Raw genomic sequence first — 18,752 nt, forward strand, 5'->3', positions numbered from 1 at the left:
CCAGCGCCTGTCCAGCGCCGCGTGCTCTCGCCGGGGAGCTCTTCCTAAACCCGCAAACAAAGCCACGGCTTGGCTCTGCCTTCCCCTCCGAAGCAGGCCTGGTTGATTAAGGTTCAGATTACATTGCGTTCAGCTGGTCACCTCGCACCCTCATGTCCTTAGCTGGGTTTTCACTCTGAAGAGCTGTCCTGGCTGCGGCACCGAAAATAAAAGGTCTGGAGGGGGGGCGAGGGGCAGAGGCCGGGCAGACACCGCCGCCGTGCTTGGTTTCTCCTTGCTGCCCGGTACAGAGCTTTGGGAAAGTCTTCCTGAGCACCTGCTGGCTGGAAGAGTGGCCGAATACAGCCCGGGCCAACACGAGAGCCGCTGCCATCAAGCACCTCCGTTCCGCAGCCTCGGGCTCTGCAGCGAAGGCTGGGCCCTCCAGCCCTTGCCCCTGAGCATCCTGAGCACACGGCTTCTTTCTCTCAACCTGGTGCGAAGCTGCACCCTCAGAGAAGCAAAGCTTCCCAGCTTTTCTGTCCGTCGTGGCCCTTACTCCCGATTTCCTGGATGACAGCCTCCCTGCAGCTTTCCCAGCTTGTCTGGAGGCGTGCGCGGCTCTCCCCACCCCAGATCTCCAGGGCACGGCCCGAAAGCCGCTGCTCCCATGCTCTGACTACTTTGCCTCGTGCTTCCCGATGTGTTGTGGGGCCGCCCCGCTCCCCGTCCCCTCGTCCCACACTCGGGAAGCGCTCCCAGTAGCCAAACTGGTTCCTCCCGGGGCGCTGGCACCAGCCCCGCGGATTAACTCGTTCCGCCCGGCGTTTGCCAACTTCTGCCAGCCCCATGCATTATTCAGCAGCCGGGCTTCTTCCAGGCCCTCCGACAACCTGCAGCTTCCTAGCATTTGAGGGTTTTTTTTTTTTTTTGAACTGACAGCTCCTGCAGTTTATTCCTCTTTTGGCTTGCTAATGAGCCGGGTGCTGCTTAACGCAGAGGCCTGGAGTATTTTGCTGCTGGCTCCCCGGGTCTGGGGAGGGGGCTCAGGGAAAGCGAGCATCCCCCGGCGACTACGGCTAAAAAGAAGGTGCCGGTGCCGGCGTTGCATCCGTGGAAGCCTTTAACATCTCCCGGCTCCCCCGCATCCCCTTCTTGCCAAAACTGAGGCTTCGGGACGGCTGTGTGGGTCCGCGCCAGGCGGCTCCGAAACCTGCAGTTCAGGCTGGGGCACTCGCAGATGACAGATAGGGAGGGCGAGGTGAGTAATGAGGCACATCCTGCTGCGCCCTCCTGGGAGGCAGCGATGGCTCAACTCCCCGCTGCCTGCGCCCTTGCCAGGTCGCGGATCCGGGCGAGGGGAGGCGGCCCCACAGGCCCCACCACCCCGCTTCGCTTTTCTTTTGCCTCCGGGTGTAGGAGGAAACGCGGAAAGGACGAAAGCGTCACGGCTGGGGTGGTGCTGGGCGGGCAGGGACCAGGGAGCGGAGCCCAGGGGGTGAGGGAGGCTCCCCAGCGGGAGGCAGGGAGGCAGAGCGGTGCCCGGGGGCTCCTTCCTTCCCTCCCTGTTCTCAGAGGGGCTGACGGGTTTCCACCCTCTCCCAATTCTCAGGGTATGGCGGAGTTGTTCCCCAAGTCTCTTCCCCCTTTTGGGAACGGAGTTGAAATCAAGTGCCGGTGCAGCACTGAGCGCCCAGCGTGCCCGACCACCCCGCTGCGGCACCCTTTGGAGGCGAAGCCGCTTCAGCAAAAAAAAACCCGGCACGGTCGGGGGGCTGAGCGCATCCATCCCAGTCCCACCAGTGCCGAGCACCCGGGTCCTGAGCAGCCCCGGGTCCTGCGTTTTGGCGCGGGGACGCTCGGAGCCCATCGCCGCGGGGTTGGTGTGCACAAAATCCTCCTGCGGGGAGGCTGCAGGAAGGCTTCGCTAAAATAAAATTGCTGTCCCCCCCCCGCCCCCTTCTCCAGCTAGGCCTTTCCAACCACGCGTCCCTCGGCGGTTCCTCTTTTAGCACCACTTCTCCAAAAAAAAAAAAAAAAAAAAGTGTCGACTGCAGCTTTTCTGGAGGCTGCAGAGCTCGCGTTGATTAATGCAGAGCTTCTCCGTGGACTCTTTCCCCGCTCCGGCTCCTGGGCTGAATTCAATCTTTTCCGGTCTGATCGCATGGCCAAAGAATGCGTGTGCATGTACAGTGTGTGTCTGGAGTAAGTTAAATGCCAGTAGTGAGGCTTTCGGGAGCAGCGCAGAGGAAAGGCGATGCCCAAGTTGTTGTTTCATCAGCTCCCTTTGGTTTGGGGAAGTGGCAGTGGCCGTGCTCGCTCATGGGCGAGGGCTTGCTCCGTCCCGAAGAAGAGCCAAGCGCCCGACCTCAGCCCCTGCCTGTGCTGCTGATGCGTGGCAGCGCTTCCTGCTCGCCACGCTCAATAAAACCTTTGCCAACTGGAACAAAAATATTCAACCCGGTCGGCCTGGAAGGCAACGCCGGCTAATAAAGAAGCAGGGCCGAGAAACCCCGACCGAGCCGGTGTCGCCGGCAAGCGTGTCATTCAGAGCGCCCTGCAAGATACCGAGGGAGGGTGCGGAGGGCGACGACAGTCATTAAGAAAGCAATTAGTGCCAGACATGGAGCTGCCTCCCAAGCATGCGAGGAAATCCAGACTGCAGCCGCGCTGGCATCGCCGCCCTGGCAGAAGCCCCGCGGGTGCTGGAAGCGAAGCCAAGGAGGTGTTTTGCAGGCACAAAACCCCTCCGTAGGCTTTTTCTGAGCGCCGCAGCCCGCTCGCCACCGCCCTGAGAAACGTTGTCTGAGACGGGAGGCCCACGGCAGTGCCTGGCTGCCGGGCTGGGCGGCCCAGAGCGGCGCTGCGAGCCCCTCGAGCACCTCTGTGCCTCTGGTCCTGCACCCAAAGCGCCCGTCCCCGCAGCACCGGCTGCTTCGTCAGCTCGGGGCGCTCGGAAGGGAGCGCGGTGACATTGCTGTGCCGCAGCCAGCAGCGAACGCGTGGAACTTGGCTGCCCCGCGTGCGTGGGGCCGTGGTCAGGCTCAGTGTCGGGTGCACAAAGGCTTTAAATGCAGAGCTAAGCCCGAGATAAATCTGGTTGTGTGACCCCCATCCCTCGTGTCCCGCACGGCTGCGACGTGTCCAATTGCTGCTGCCAAGCTGCCAGAGCCCAAAAAGCATCGGAGGCCCCTGACCAAAACCCGGCTCCCCTGGGTGACCGCAGAAACCAGGAGAGCAGCGGGGGATGCAGCAGGATGGCTCCTTCTTTCTCCCGGACCCCGGAGCTTTTTTGCGCCCCGGTCCCACCCGTGGCATCCCCTGGTTTCTGTGTGTGCTCCCACCCTGCCGCCAGCACCACAAGTAAGGAAAAGGCACCAACGTGGCTCCTGCTACTGCTGTGCGATTTTTTTTATTTTTATTTTTTTTGGCAATAGAGTGCATGGGACACCCGTGGGCTGAAAATACCAACCAGATCCGGACACGGTGGCAGGTCCCGCGGGGAGGGCAGCAGCATGTCCCGGGGGTTTTGCACCCGGACGCGTCCCGTGCCATGGGTACAGTCTCCAGGACAGCACACGGAATAAAAATAGGTGTTTTCCCCTAGAAAAATCATCCCCCTACCCCCATGCCTCTCGTGCCAGCCCTGGCACGGAGCCAGCTGGGTTCAAATCTCGGCCCTGCCAAACCAGAGCGTTACACCCGTGGCTGTGCTCCCTCCGCGGCGAAGCCCAGCCGCGTGATGGCCCCGTTACTCGTTAACCAGAAAGCCAATATTGACCCACGGCCCGCACCCGGCACGCCGCCGCCGCCGGTTTTCCTCCTTGGGAAAGCTCTGGTGGGGACAGCGGCGGACGTGTGGTCCCGGGGGGCACTCCAGGCAATCCATCCTTCGGCATTTCGGCTTTTTGTCCCCCTAAGGGACAGCGTGGCAGGAGCAGGACGGGGGGGGGGGGGGGGGGGTGGCAACAGCACCCCTGCGCCCCACATCACACCCAGGGCACACCCGCACGTGGGGTTTGCCTCGGAGCGAAGCGGCGGGGACACCAACTTTTCCTGATTTTTTTTTTTTTTTCCTCAGCTGGCTCGCTTCGAAGGGAAATCACAGGGCCGTGCTTTTCTCATTAAGCGCCGTCACATTTTCCAGACAGAAGCTCGGCGCGCGGAGCTGTAAATTGGGAGTTTTCCTCCTTCTCCAGCTGCGGCTGCTCGGGGACCTTTGCAGGACGGGGCCCCGCTCCCCAGCCCCACGGGGCCACGCACGCCCCCGGCCCCCGCCTCCAAGAGCGAGGCAAAACGAAAGCGAGCGAGGCCGGCGGCGCCTGCGGTGAGCGGCTCGGCCGCGTCCCCGGCACCGGGGCGAGCGGTGGGGATATATTTAGCCAAAAAGTGGCTCCCGAGGCACGGACATCGCGGCGGGTTTCAGGCAGCCCCGGCCTGCCCAAGGCTGCGCTGCTGGTGGGGACGGCGCGGGCCCGGTGCAGGCGCGCGAAGGCAGCCGGCAATTTGCATAGCCAGCTCACAAGTTGCTTTTGAAGGATGTGACCTAATTAAGGCTCAGCTCTTTTCAATATGATTTTCATAGTCACACGGGTTGTTTTTCCCCCGTGCAACCAGACGGCCCGGCCGGGCCTCCCGGGACGTTTTGAGCTGGGAAGTGGAACAGGAGAAACCGTCTGAATTCAGCCACGGGCGGTGGGGTGCAGGGGGCTGTGCAGCCCCTTCCTGATCCCAGGTATCGCAGCCGATGGCTGCTGGGGGGTCTTCGCCCCCACAAAGTGGCAGCTCCCAGGCTGGCAGCATCCTCGGCCACGCCGCTGAGCCCAGGCTCCCGGCTCGGTGTCAAAATTCCCTGGGAAATTTCGGCTTTTCCCCCGAATCGAGAGCTGAGGCTGGAGCGAAGCTCCCCGTGGACACCCCCACAGGAGACTGGGAACAAGGAAATGGCCTAAAAGCACCGGCACGTGCTGTGCTGCCTGAAACCGGATGATTTGTGCTGGGGATGTTTGCTTCGTAAGGGGGATTCTTTGATTCTTTAATTAATCCACCGGTTTTGGTGCTTAGGGCCAGAAAGCGGGGTTCTCACCTCCGCCCGGCTGTGGGGGGCACGGCACCACCCCAGGACGAGGCTTTTCCTGGGTTTCTCCGTCCTGTGGTGCAGGATGGAGCCGTCCCCACAGCGGTGCTTGGAGCAACGCCTTCCCACGAGGAAACCCGGTGGGCAATTTGGCTAAAAACGAGACGAATCCATCATCTCCCGCTCCGAACCGTGGCACTGCCAGCTGCAGCCCAGCTCCGAGGGGCTGCAGGGGCTCTAGGAGCGGTGCCTGCTTGCACGCCCTGGAGCCGGGCCAGCGACCTGAGCGCGGAGGCTGCCAGAGCTGGAAAAAAAAAATGACTTTTGCAGCTCCGACTGCATGTGATGCTGCCCGGCACTGCCTAAGCGACCTCCCAGCGCCTTTTATACCACAGCAAATGTGGTATAAAAGTGCCTTGATGTTCTTTGTGCCTCGATGTTCTCTCCGGACGGCTGGGGAAGGGCCATTCGCCGGGATGGGATGCGTCCCCTCGGTGGCATTTTGGCCCGGGGGTCGAGCAGGAGGAAGCCCCGGTGGAGGAGGAGGCCCTGGGAGCTCTGTGGCTGGGTGAGCCACCGCTGCACGGCCCCGGGGTGCCGCGGTGAGGGCGAGAGCTGGGAAGCTGCGCCTAGGCCGGTAAATCAGCCGGCCCGTTCCGCATGGCCGCGTTACCCTCCAATTAAGGGCATTCCTCACTTCCCCTCCCAATTAGCAGAAAGGGAACGCATTAACTGGCGCGGGGTGCGCGCCGCCCGCCTCGGCAGCGGGGACGGCAGGCCTCCCGCGGGGCTGGCACGGCGTTCCCACGCACCGAAACCCGGGGGGCCGGGGCTGTGCCAGGCGGGCGGCAGGCCCGGCGCGGGCGGCTGCCGCGGGTGAATCAGCCCGGCGAGGCGGGGAGGCACGCAGGCCGCCGGGCAGCCCGCTCTCAGCGAGGTTTCCCGGCGGGCATCGCCGTGCCACAGCCCTTCCTTGGCTGCAAACCTGCCCCAAAAAGGGAATTTCGTGGCACTGGGAAGAAGTGGAGGCGGTGCAGGTGGCTGGGGACCTGCTGGGAGCAAAACCCCGCGGGGATTTTGTGCTTGGGGCGGCCGGGGCTGACTATTCCCAAAGCGTTTTTGGGGATGGGGGGGGCACAAACCCTGCATGCCCGTGGGGCGAAGCACCTCGAAGGGCACCCCCGCTTCCCTCTGCCCCTCTCGGTGCCTCGTCCTCCTTTCGCTGCAGCTAAAGCAGGGGCTGCACCCGTCCTGCCGCTCGCGCTGCCTGCACGCCCCGGCGGCTACGCCCGTAATCCCCGCGGCCGGGTGCGGCAGGAATTACCTGTTCCCGGGCTGCTCCAACTTGCCCGCCCGTCCCAAGCGGCTCCCGGCCCCCCCCAGGCCCCTGGCCCGTATTTGGGGGTTTGCACAGGCACTACTGCTTTGCCTTCCCTTTACCACCATGGGATCCCCCCATCACCACCAAGATGAGCCAAATTTGTGTGGATAATGCTTAATTTTAGGGCAGGCTGCAGGTGCCCTCCCCACCCCGAAGGGTCCCACGCTGCCCCCGCCGTGCCAAGGCTCGGGGCGTTCGCGTTCCCCGGGTGCCTTTATCTCATCCGGCACGCAGCCGCCCCGCGCCTTGCTCAAGAGGAAACGAAAGAGCCGCCGTTAACGCCGGGCGGCCGCGTGCAGGGCGGCCCCCCCCGGCCCCCTCCCCGCAATGGGATGGGGGCGACGGTCCCTGCCCCGCGCCGAAAACTGCAGCAGCCCCCTCCCCACCCAGTCCCGGCACACGGGGCGGCCTCGATGCTGCGATTACACCAAAAACAGCCTGAAAACCCCGAACTAGCCCCCACTAGCAACCCTGCAAGATGACGAGCCCTGCGGGCAGCTCCCGCCCCCACCAATAATTCCTCTCCGGCACCCTAATCTGCAGCCCTGCTGGCGCAGCGGCCAAAGCCAATTACCCACGCACCGATCCCGGGGCTGCCAGGTGGGAAATCCAACGGGGTGGCGAGGGGCAGCAGCGCACGGGGGCAGCGATGCACGGGTGGCTGCATGGGGAGCCCCAGGGGTGGTGAGACCCAGGGTGAAAGCCCGGGGCAGGTGGGACCCCCGCAAGGACCCCGCAGAGGAGCGATCCCCACTACTTGGTGCTTTTGTTGAATAAAGCGACCTCTGATGCGGGGAGGGGATCTGGGAGCCTTGGCTGTGGCCCCTTTGGGGTGATGCCCTGACAGACGGTCCCCACTCCTCTCTGTTTTTTGGTAGGGCATGGCACGAGGCTCAGAGGCCCTGGCACTTCTAAAACAGCGTCCATCAAATCCTCCTCGCTCTGATTTAGGGCCTCAAGGCCCCGTCCCTGCAGGGCTGCGGACCACTGGCAGCGGAGGCAGGCAGGGCAGGCAGGGCATCCTCTTCGCTGTGCTCCCGAGGCCGCTGCCGGCTTTTCCCACGACCTGATTTGCAAAAAAATAAATAAAAATCCCGTTAAGCAGCAGCAGCAGTAGCTCCAGCTGGAGGCACCACGGCGATGATACGGCCTCGACAGACCCCGCCGGGAGCGGGGCGAAGCCAAAGGAGCTGCGGTGGTGCCGGTGTCCGCAGGCGGGCGAGGTGGAGCTGCGAGTTCGGGGCACAAAATCAGCTATTTGGGGGATGGAGGAAGTCTGCGGGGTGGAAAGGATGAGGGGTGTATGGAGAAATGGCGGGGGGAATGCAGGAACGGTGGAATGGGCTGAGCAAAAATGAGGGTTAAATGGAGCAGAAAAAGGAGAAGAGGAGGTGGGAGCGCAGGGGGGCGAAGGTTGGTCCGGGCTCAGGGCCACCCGGCCGCAGTCGGCGGCTGCTCCAGGACCGGAGCTAATGTTTAGCCTCCGACCTCGCCAAGTGGACCAAGGGGCGAAGCAGGATGCGGGCGGCACGGGGCTGGCGCTGTGCCCAGGGTGCACAGAGCAGCGGCTGGAAGGGGCAATTTGTGGGTGTTGTCTGTGGGTGTCGCTTCCCCTGCCCCCAGGAAGCCTGCGGCTGCCCGGCCCCGCGGCTGGACGCTCTCCAAAGGCTCCCCGTGCCCCGCAGATCCCCGGTTCAGCGGGAAGGGATGCCTGCTGGTGGGGACTGGCTGAGCTCTGCCATTTAGCTCAGCTTTTAGTATTACTCAGCCCCTGCTGACTTATTTTTTCGGCTCGCTCCCATGCTGCTGGGCTCCAGGAGAGCGCCTGTAGGGGCTGCGCTGAGGGGATGTGGTGGAAAGGGCGAGGAGCCCGGGGGCATCGGTTGCAAGGCTGCAGCAGTGTCCCCAGCACAGCGAGGGTGTCCCGCTAGCCTGGATAACCCTCCCTGCCAGGCACCTCGTCGCTATTTAAACCCCTCTCCAGGGATGCTGTTAAGGACGTGTCTGACAAATTGCTCTGTGTCACCCTGGTGCAGCCTGTCCCCAGCACCCTGTGGCAGCTCTCGTGTGACCCTGGCCACACGGCTCCTCTCCATCCCCATCCCCTGCCCACGCTGCATCCCACACCTTTCAGTTTTGACTTTTGCCTTGCCGGGGAATTTTGCACAGCCAACATTTTTCCACGGCTCCTGCAGTCCCAAATTATTCCACTGACACCGCCGAAGATGCGAGCAAGGCGCTCTCTGCCTCTCCCCCACTGCCCGCTGATGGGAGCGGGGACGGCGCTTGGAGCAGGAGCCCCGAGGTGTTTGGGAACATCACACCTCCCCTCTCCCTGCCGAGATCTTTAAATATCTGGCCCAAATCCACAAGAGCGTGTAGCTGCTTAACTCCTTGCACTCAACCCGAAAGGAAATTCGGTGCCTAAATTCAGCCGGCCGAAGAAACGGGGCGGGAGGTACAAAACCGCGGTGGGGAGCAGCGTGGAAGGCTGCGGGTGCCGGCAGCGTGCACCGACCCCAGAGAGTCCGGGCAAAATCAAGGAGGGAAAACCCAAACCCCGTTGGGAAGCTGCTGCCACCGTGGTTTTTCTTGCCTGCAGCCGGAAGGCGCCCGAAGAGGCTCCTGCGGCAGGAAGCGCCTGCGCTGCCGGGGTGACTCAGCGCGGCGGGGCCCCGCGCCCCCGCTGGTGCTGCCGGTGCTGTGGCCCTCGGAGGGACCCTGGGCCTGTGCGTGGTGGCAAGGGCTGCGAGCCGAGGCAGAAAAGCAACCCCTGACCCCCCAAATCCCCTGAACATGGCGCGCTGCCTCCAAGAATGATGCAATCTGCAAGAGGAAAGCGATGCGCTCTCCCAAGAAATGATGCGCTTCCTCCCCAAAAAAGTGATGTCCCCCGCCTAAAACTGCTGCGCCCTCCAGAAGAAGATGCTCTCCCCCCCAGAAGCGATGCACTTCCCCAAACCGGCCGTGCCGGATCTAGCACCTGCATACTGCAAGGGGAAGCAGCAGCCGGGGACAGCCTAGCCGTGCTCCCTGCTGTGGATGTCACCACGGGGTGGGGTTTGGGGCGCAGCGAAGGGGACGGAGGCAAGGGGTGCCCCGGGCGTTTGGGGATGCGCTGCTTCTCCCAGCTGAGCTCGCACCCTGCTCCTCACCCTGGTTTGGGGAGCAGAGGCCGAGCCACAGGCGGCGTGCCGGGCTGTTTCTTGGGAGAGCATCCGAGCATCCCCTGGCACGTGAGACACCATCCAGCCGCAGGCCAGGGCTCAGCCGAAGCGCAGCGGGAGCCGACGGGAGCGAAGGGCGAGGCGGCCGATCCCTGCTGCTGCAGGAGGGGAACAGAAAGCACCCCATGAGCTGGGGAGCCCCGGATGGTGCCGCACCAGTGTTTGCGCTCACGTCCCCGCGGGCTCGCAGCAGATGAGCTCGGCCCCGCGCCGTCAGCCGGCCGCGAGAGCGATGAGTCAGGGCTTGGGGCACAATGGGAAGCGCGGGCTCAGCAGGGACGGGGACGCCGCCAGCAGCGGGATGGGGACACAGCAGGATGGGGCCCTGAGGCGCTTCCCCTGTGGCTGGGCATGGGGAGAAGCGAGGGACAGGCAGGACGGGGATGAGACCTATGCTGTGCTGTGTGCCCTGTCCCACCAGGACCAGGCACGGAACCAGGACTGGGTCCCCACGCAGCGAGAGCCACCTCCAGCCCGGCTGCTTCCCCATGTCCCCACCTCCCTTCCTCCCACGGTGGCTTCCTCCCTTATATAGCCTCTTTTTTAAGAAAAAAAAAAAAAAAAGTGTACAAACCAGGCCAGAAGTGAAAGAGGAATAAAAAATAATCAAAAATAATCAAGCCGAAGCAGGAACCCTGCATCAACACCACCTCCGAGAAGCCCTCAGATGCCCCCACATCCCACGTGGCAGCTCCGGAGGGCAGAAATAATCAACACGCTAATCACAGGAGCGATTCGGTGTCCTGCAGGAGGCCACGCAGCCTCAGGACATGGGCGAAACTTCCCACAGCAAGCCCTGGGGTGGGCTCAGCCCTCATCCCGAGGGGCAGCGGGAAGCAGCCTCCAGAAACATCTCCAGAGGTCACAAATACATTTTCCAGGATTGCAGCCGCCGCTCTCTGTGCCCACCAGCACCGTCCGTCCCCTTCGATGGGACGATGAAGGGGAGGAGGACGAGGCCTGGAGGCCAACACAGGCCTCCAGCAGCACGAGGGCAGGAGCTGGCTGCGGGGCTCTGGGTCAAGGCTGGCGGCTGCCGAGCTCCGGCACTCCCCTCCGATAAACCACGGCCGGCGCTCGCCCACTGGCACGGCCGCAGCTGGCCGGGGCCCTCGCTGTCCTCCTTGTGGCAAGGGCTCAGTCTGTTCATGGGGGGAAAATTAACTTTATTTAATAGTTTTCGGCACCTGGAAGGAGATAAATGCCAGACCACGAGCTTGAGGTCTGACGGCTTCCCCGCTCCGGGGGTGGAAGGACGCCGGGAAGGCCGCGCTCCTGCTCTGGCACCTTCAGCTCAGTGCAGCCACGAGCTCCTGGGGCTGACGGCACAGAAAGCGAGCGCGGATGGGAACAGGAGCCCGCGGACGCGACTTTCTATCTCCGAGTGAGCGACTTAAATAGTTTCTGCAAACGGCACGGCAGCCGTGCTCAGTAACCCCGTGCAGCACAGGAAGTGTCACAAGGCCTGCGAGCAGCCGTGGGCTCGGTGCATGTGCTGCGTGTAAACGAAACGCTGGCAGGCGTTTCATCGAGCCACGGGCGGAGGAGCAGGTCCCCGCTGCAGTCAGCAGAAGCGGGAGCAGACCCTCCGTCATAAAAAGCCTTTCTAGCACTGCCTCTTAATGCTGCAGGTGAGAAGTATCAGCTTCTATGAGGCAAATCCATTTGGCTGGGCTCACGTGCCACAGGCGGAGCTCGCACGGCCGCGCAGGACGAGCTCCCCACAAGAAGCTGCTGGTTGGGTGCTGGTCCCGGCCCCGCTCTGCAGCAGCCCCGGGGAATCACCCGCAGACAGCTGGGTCCGGACACCAGCACAGCCAACCTCTGTCCTGGGGGTCTTGCAGGTTTCTGTGCCTCAGAAAATCAATTAATTGTATCGCCTAGTATCGCAATGGGTGACCATTGGCAGTTTCTGGGGCTGGAGCTGAGCAGGCAGCAATATTTGCTGCTCTCCTGCTAGGGTGTAAATCAAATTTTGGCAAGACAATGCAGAGAACGGGTCAGGGGCACATCCACGGCCACACAGCGTTCCCACATCCATGTTACTCCCTCCCTAGCTCACCTGCAGGCCTTACTGGATGACCTCCTTACTGGAAGGCTGCTGTAAGGCAGCCAGGAGGAGGATGCTGACCCCCTTTCCAAAATCCCCCTTTTTTCCCCAAAAGCAGCTGTTTCACCTCACGGCCGTGCAGAACAAGAGGCACAGAGGCAACCACCGCTCTCGTGGCCTCCTCCTGCGCGCTGCCCTGCTCGGCAGCCATTTCCTCTGCACAGAGCTGGGGCAGCAGCAGGGGCAGGAGCAGTTGGGTTTCACATCCCCCTCACAGCAGGTACGACCAAGACAAAGGGGTGGCAGGGGGTGCGAGGGGACCCGTGTGCCCCCAAGGGCCCCCCCTCACCCCACACCAGCCCCAGCTCGGGCACCGCCACCGCTCGAGCTTTGCACACCCCAAGCCGAGGGCCCGGAGGCGCAGGCGAGGAGGAGAAAAGCACGACTTCCTTTTTTCTTCAGAAAGAGATAAAAGGAAGTGCTGAGCGCGCACAGCCCCGTAGATAAAACCCAGCTGCTCTGCCAGCACCGGGCCCCTGGGAAATGCTGCTGCACCCCTGCACCGCCGGCCCTAGCAGGGAGCACCTCCTGCAGCCCCCGTGGTACCCTGGATTATTCTCGGGTAAGGGTTTCCACAAGCACCATCAGGCTGGCACAAACACGCCAGTAAATATCTTCCTGCAGGCCACCTTTTAATTAAGGAGCTCTTTTCATAGCGAGTTAACAAATAATGCGTGCGGTTACGACAAATTACATCCTCGCTTCGCTGCGCGTTCACTCATCATCTGCGCCGGGCTTTGCAAGCCGGGGCAGCGTTTTATGAAGTGCGAGGCTTACTGGGAACGCTCTCGGCGGATATAAAGCGAGGCCGGGTGCAGGAGGAGGGGTTCAGTCAGCACCCAGGTGCCTCCCAACAGGGCTCCCTCCGCACGAACCGCTGAATCAGCACCTCTACGCTTAAACATTCACATTTCTGAAGGAGGAACCACTTGTGCTGCACGTAGCGTGAGGCAGGAGAGGCTGAGGGAAGAACAGGCTGTTATAATCCACGCCAGGCAGCATCACTGCTGCAACAGACCTACTTTCGTGGCGTGCTGGGGGATGGCGCAGCCAGCCTCGGACGCCTCCACGTACGGAGCAGCAGCCCAATTTCCTTTGAAATTAAATTTCAAAGCGCTCAGCGCGCAGCAGCAAGGGGCAGCTCGGTAAGGAACACCGACTGCAACAACGAACCTGCTCACCGGAATAGTTTCAAGGTGTCAAAACTTAACGCTGCACATCCTTATAATAGAAGAGCGCAGATGGAGTTAAAAGAAAGAACAATTTCGCACAGGCACAGGGACCGTCTGCGCACCCTCTCAGCGCCGTACCCACCGCCAGGACGCCCTGCTCCTGCAACGCGATTCCCGGGACCTCTGCAATGCAGGAAGAGACACAGAAACCACAGGCTGGAAGAAAACCACCAGTCAATGCCCAACTTGAGTGGAAAAGTTTTATTGACCGGCTCTCTGGGCCTGTTTGAGCCCGCTCACGGGGGTTTCTCCTCGGAGGGAGCGGGTGGTGCTGCGTTATGGCACAGAGACTTCTGCAGAGAGCCCTTGGGTGCGCTTCATGAGCGCTTGGCTCGGAGGTAACCAGGACACGCAGCCAGCACTGCTCTGGGTTAAGCTCTGGTTCCATTTTGGCCTTCCTCTTCTCCTGCAGGCAGCGAGAGATCAGTGTGTGCTCTCAGAAAGGTGCTATCAGGGCATCTGGTCGAAGGAGCCCGCTCCTCCCTGTGCCTCGTGCCAAGTCCACCAGCTAGAAGCGTCCTGTAGGTGTGTCACCAACCACGCTGGAGGCAGTCCCTTTGTGGTGCTGTTTTACGCTCTCTCCGTCTTCCCCAGAGCTCCAGCCAGCTGCCAGAGGACAGGCAACGTGGTCAAAGATCTCACAACAGAAGATTCTGTGAAGATATCTAAAAAACCCCAAAAGGTACACTATTTTAGACGGACCATTTTTGTTTCAATACTGGAGCCACGTGTAATGCCAGCACCACATGCAGAGTACTTTCTTCATGCCTATCTGTCTGCTCAATAACCAAAAAATGATCTAACCAACAGTGACAGGTTGCTAAGTACCACCTCTACAGACTGGTTTTGGGAAGAGGGACGTAGAGCAGAGCACACGGTACTGAAAGCAGCAGTGGGCACGTTGTTTTTTATTACTTTGGTGCTTCAAAACTCCAGTTTTGCGATTCTACCGCGCTACGCAGTGCGGAAACAGAAGAGAAAGTCAGCGCACGGCTCGAAGACGGCCCTGCCGAAGTCAAAGGTTGGCACCTGGCAGAGCGCTGGGCTTTGGAACAAAAGAGCTCCTTTGTACCAGTGCAGTTCTGGTTTGTAGTTCCACGGGGTCCCTAATGGTATTTCACAGTCAGTTTACAGCTTCGACTGCGGAACGCTCCAACGGTGCCAAGTAAACAGCAGCTTTGTTAACTCCTGGCAACGCGCACCGTGCCAGCCAAATTAACCTACCGCTTGTTTCCTGTGGATATTCACAATGTGGATGTCTGCGCTGCGATACTCCTCATCGTGCTTATCCAGGGGAATTTTTTCCAGCTCGAAGTCCATCTGAAGCAGCTGTTATTAGAGAACACAAAATAATTCAAATGACACTGCCCTTTTGAACTAAGCACGCGTGAAGACAAACTCAATTTAAAAGGTCCCACACTATGCCACACGAAGGTGGGAATCCTTAAGGGGCTGGAGCCTCCATGCTCAGACCATTTCACCGAAGGCCTTTACAAGCAGGCAAGCCATTTTTCCCCCCGGTACAATGCATTTACCCTCATTTTGACTAACCCAGTGTCAATTCAAAGCTACAGACATCTTGCAACGTACAAAAAAACCCTAAAGCTTTCGACAGAACGTTTTGCTTCCTCCCATCCCCAAAGTGCTACGCCAAACCACAGCACCTGCCTCTGTCTGCCAACCTTCACAGCTGGAGAGAAAAGAAAACAAAAACACATCAACCCTGCAACCTGCTTGGAAGATTAACTTGGCTGAACCCTGACAAGCTAAGGAAGGAAATAAATTACAGGAAAGCAGAAGCCATCCAGAAACACCTACACCTATTGTATTTATTGTGGGAGCAGTACCTCATCAGAACTGATCTCAATTATAGCAACCCTCCTCACAGTCAGGTCCCTGCAAGAGTTCGAGGCAAGGCTAATTACCAAAGAGGCACTTTTATTAACATGTACAAATCACCTTGGAATTCTTGCCCTTCCTTTTTTTGTAGTGCTATTATTTCATATAAACCAGCACTCCTGTACAAGGGCTGCTTTTCAGCAGACTTCACAGGTACAGAGTCCAATCCTGCACTGACCGTCACCCCCACAGCCGTAGAAAGGATTTGGCCGTTACCGGTGTTTTGTGTCTCGACCTGCTCAGAAGATACAGATACAGCTGGTCTATTTTTAATCACATCACCTATTAATGCTCTCTCAGTGGGGGGCAGAAACGTTTGCAAATGCGGCTGTACCATTTAGCAAAGAGTTGATTTCCTGAGCTACTTTGGAAAACTCTACCCATGTTTTCCCTATGCGTTCAATTGAACATGTTAAAAGATTTTCACCAGATTATTTTTTAATCCTCCCAATAGCTTCTGCTAACATCAAGACAATCACTGCAGAAAGAAGACAACAACTAACTGCTAATTCTCTTGCTCCTACATAAATTATCCTGCCTGTCCTGATATAGACAGATATTGCCCAACGTGTAGGGCCCTTCTGCAAATCTGGATGGTATCACAAGCCAGAGAGGCTTTCAACAACCTATGCAGGTCTGGCTGCCTATTTTCCTAGTGGCCAAAAAGCCCACGTTAAAAACACTTACCTCAAAGTATCTCCTCTCTATTTCAGGATTCTTTCCCATAGTCCTCTGTTCGTAACAGCACAAGACACACGTATCAGGGCCAGTGAGGTCTTTCAGTGTCTTCAGTAACGGTTCTAACGACTGCCCAAAAGAGGTTAAGAATTTCCCACTTAGATTTCAAGTTCATTTTACTGGTACGATACCCTCTAACTAGAGAAAGTCTTCACCCAAGAGAAAACTTTCCAGTTTTGCTTTTCAGGGAGTTATTTTTAGTACATTATCTAGGACAAAAAGAACATGGGGCCAAGCTGGAAAGCAGAAGAGAAAGTGAGATTGCACAGAAGATGACTTTCACAGACTGACCAGGGAAACTTAACCAGCATCAAAGCCAAGAACATCCCACAGTGCTGAAGTGGGCATTTCCTTGAGGCATGCAAGAATAACTATTTCTTGACACACTTCAGAAGTGCGTGTTCTTAAGCGTTCTTGGAATATGGCTCAGATCCAGAACCCTACATATGGAAGCATGACCAACGTGCAGGGAGCCAGTGCAAGGGGCTGGTACGATAACTGAAACGGCGCTGGGACATGGGGTTCCTCAGGTCATTTCCCTTTTCTTATGACTGCTCTTAGCTCTCTGCGCACAACCTACAGCGCTACAGGGTAAGAGGTGGGGGAAGGCTGTAACAGCTGCTTGGCTGAAGCATGAAGTCTTCTCCCTTCCTAAGAGAAGTGACAAACACACAAACAGTGCAGAGATGGCACTATTATTTAGATTCCATTCACCAATGCACAAGACAGTTCACAGCTATCAGTCAAAATGTTTTCATTCACACTTCACTTGAAACGTTAAAAAAAGAGAGAGGGAATAACTACTAAGATTTCAAAAAAAAAAGTCTCTGGCTGCATCTCAAAGGGCTCTAAATCTGTTAAGAATACCCTTTTCATCATCCTTTTACGCAGCCCTCTAAAACACAGGGACCAAGACACAAGCACAGAATTTATTTGAACACTTCTCACGTTAACCCCCAACTCTTCCCAGGCAAGCTTTCTACACGGGTTTTGCAAAGGCCTCATTTACCTCCTCGTAGTAAATGCAATCAGCCATGAGTATGTAATCAGGGGGAGGCTGAAACTCTGTTACATCTTCACCCCTAAAAAAGAAGCAGAAAAAGGTGAGAACCGCCTTTCGTCACACAACACACTCTGCTTTATAACTAAGCACGTAAAGTCAGAGTTAGCTATTTTAGCTTCCATTTCGAAGCAGCGTTTTCATATTTGGCAATGTCGGGAAGCAGAACAGGAACATTCAAGGCTCATACAAACCATTTCAGTACCTTGGCTCGGACTGACCCCGTGACGAGATGTTTGTTGTTCTCTATATTCACCATCAACAGCTCCTGGAGCTCCTCAAGGTCGGTGACCGTCACGTTCGCCCTACAACACACACCGGTCACCTCACGGCCGCCCCTCCCGCACCCCCCCGCCCGCACACCCCCCCCCCCCCCCCCTTTTTTTTTTTTTGAGGATTTAAAGCCGGTTTTCCCACAGCACCGAAGGAGGAGAGGAGGGCAGCGGGGACCCGCAGCCCCCGGGGCGACTCCGCTCACCCCAGCGTGGCCGCCATGATACCGACGGCGCCGGTGCCGGCGCCCAACTCGAGAACGGCTCGGCGGGCGAGGGGGCAGGCGCCGGTCTCCAGGAACTTGGCGAGCACCAGCGCGGCGTCCCACACAACGCAGCCCACGCCGCCCGCCGCCCGCTGCTCCAGCCGCAGCGCCGGGCCGCCCCGCCGCTCCAGCTCCCTCACGAAGCCCGCCGCCATGGCCGCGGCTCTGAGGCGGCGCGGCCCCTCCCCGCCACCGCCGCCTCAGGGGCGCCGCCCCGCCGCCCGCCGCCATGGCGGCCCCGGCGGGGCGGAGGGCTGAGGAAATGGCGGTCGGGGCCGTCGCCTCGCGGAGCGGTGCCCGCCGGGCTCCGGCTGAGCTTCTTCGGGCTCTCCCCTGAAGCAGCGGGAGTCCCACAGGCAGCTGTTTCGTTTGAAGTGCTCGCTAACCTGTTTTTTAAACTCACCTGTACGTTGACTGCTACAGGAAAGCGTATTCTGAGCTACCCTTGCTTGACAGAAAAACGCACTTTCACCTGTGTCTGCTGTTCGCTGGCAGCACAGGAGCAAATGTAAAGCCGCCACGCTAACAGGCATGGTTGCTGTAGGGAAGAAAACCAGCAGTCCACCCTTGTCTGGTCACTAAAACCTTGTACACGCTCTCCACAAAAGCCAGAGTTTAGTCAGAGGTGAGAAACCTCCACTTGGAGACCCCATGGAGAAAGTCCCCTCATCCCCTGCCTGAGCACTGCAGGAGCTCCCTGGCCCTAGTCCCACCTTCCTCACCCTGCCCTCCCGTTCTGCTGGGCTGATGCTGAACGCCAGCCGGAGGAAAGTCAGCTGTGGAGAAAAAATGGGTTTCTATCACCATTTTCTTCACCCTAGACTACCTGGTTTTCCAGAAAAACAGAGGTCTGGAAACCAGCACTGTGCAGATGTCTGGGAGAGCTGCAGGTGCCGAACGTCTCCTGGAGTTGTTCACTTTACATGTGTTTGTGTAAACATAGGGAGCATATGATCAGTTTCCAGCAGCTTCCCAGCTAGTTTATAAGCAAAACCCATGCCACCAGTTACTCAGTGCAACCAGAGGCTGTAGCCTGTAAGCACTGTGGGCTCGCAGTCCCACCTAATTCCACAGCATTGCTGCAAGTCCCAGGTGTTCGAGGTCCTCATCCAACATTTAAACTTACAAGGTTTTTAAAAAGCAGCTGAATATGAGTGGACTGTGAGTCAACTTTTTCAAATGCAAAGGCTTTTTGTTGTTATTTTCTTCCGATGTTTGGAAACTTTAATTATTCTCTTTCTTAGCATTTTGTACTGATGCTCACTCCCTTCCCTAAGGAGGAGTTACTGCATTTAGTAGGAATCCTGAATGTTACATTCAGACCTCTGGTGTAGTTCTGAAAATTGGAAAAATTTGAAATCTGGGAAAAAAAGAATGAATAAAAGATGTTTAAAGATGGTTTCTTTTTCTTCCTGTCTTTGTTCTTGATCTGCTGTAGCCAAGTCATAGTGCCTGAAGAAATTATTCTGGCTCCAGAGCAGGAGGAACTGCTAAAACTCAGTAACTCAAAA

At 58.7% G+C, this 18,752-nt stretch overlaps 1 protein-coding gene and 1 long non-coding RNA gene across 4 annotated transcripts; one reads left to right on the forward strand and one right to left on the reverse strand.

Moving 5' to 3' along the window:
- Nucleotides 1-218: 218 nt before the first annotated feature.
- Nucleotides 219-7,829, forward strand: LOC121071386. The gene is made up of 3 exons (XR_005820560.1): nt 219-1,240; nt 3,417-3,572; nt 4,061-7,829. It is a non-coding gene; the product is annotated as an uncharacterized LOC121071386 (long non-coding RNA).
- A 5,363-nt stretch (nt 7,830-13,192) lies between these two features.
- On the reverse strand, nt 13,193-17,435 carry VCPKMT (valosin containing protein lysine methyltransferase). 3 transcript variants are annotated; one of them, XM_040559486.1, is made up of 6 exons: nt 17,182-17,434; nt 16,898-17,008; nt 16,653-16,725; nt 15,593-15,712; nt 14,231-14,335; nt 13,193-13,671 (listed from the first exon to the last, which is right to left on the reverse strand). In XM_040559486.1, the coding sequence occupies exons 1-6, from the start codon at nt 17,394-17,396 to the stop codon at nt 13,645-13,647; spliced, it is 651 nt and encodes a 216-aa protein (XP_040415420.1). In that variant the 5' UTR covers nt 17,397-17,434; the 3' UTR covers nt 13,193-13,644. The 3 variants fall into 3 exon arrangements, with proteins under 3 accessions (XP_040415420.1, XP_040415419.1, XP_040415418.1); XM_040559485.1 differs by having other exon boundaries at nt 13,193-13,612; nt 17,182-17,432; XM_040559484.1 differs by lacking the exon at nt 13,193-13,671 and adding an exon at nt 13,903-14,112 and having other exon boundaries at nt 17,182-17,435.
- Nucleotides 17,436-18,752: the final 1,317 nt, after the last annotated feature.

The sequence above is a fragment of the Cygnus olor genome, chromosome 5 (assembly GCF_009769625.2).
Source record: "Cygnus olor isolate bCygOlo1 chromosome 5, bCygOlo1.pri.v2, whole genome shotgun sequence".
Taxonomy (NCBI): Eukaryota; Metazoa; Chordata; class Aves; order Anseriformes; family Anatidae; genus Cygnus; species Cygnus olor.

Bases quoted from the DNA above. Each gene is read 5' to 3' on its own strand.
- VCPKMT (XM_040559484.1), bottom strand. From the start codon at position 17,396: ATGGCGGCGGGCTTCGTGAGGGAGCTGGAGCGGCGGGGCGGCCCGGCG. The intron at 17,009-17,181 runs GTGAGCGGAGTC...TGTGTGTTGTAG, and splicing joins ATCATGGCGGCCACGCTGGG to GGCGAACGTGACGGTCACCG. The intron at 16,726-16,897 runs GTTTGTATGAGC...CTTCTTTTTTAG, and splicing joins CGAGCCAAGGTACTGAAATG to GGGTGAAGATGTAACAGAGT.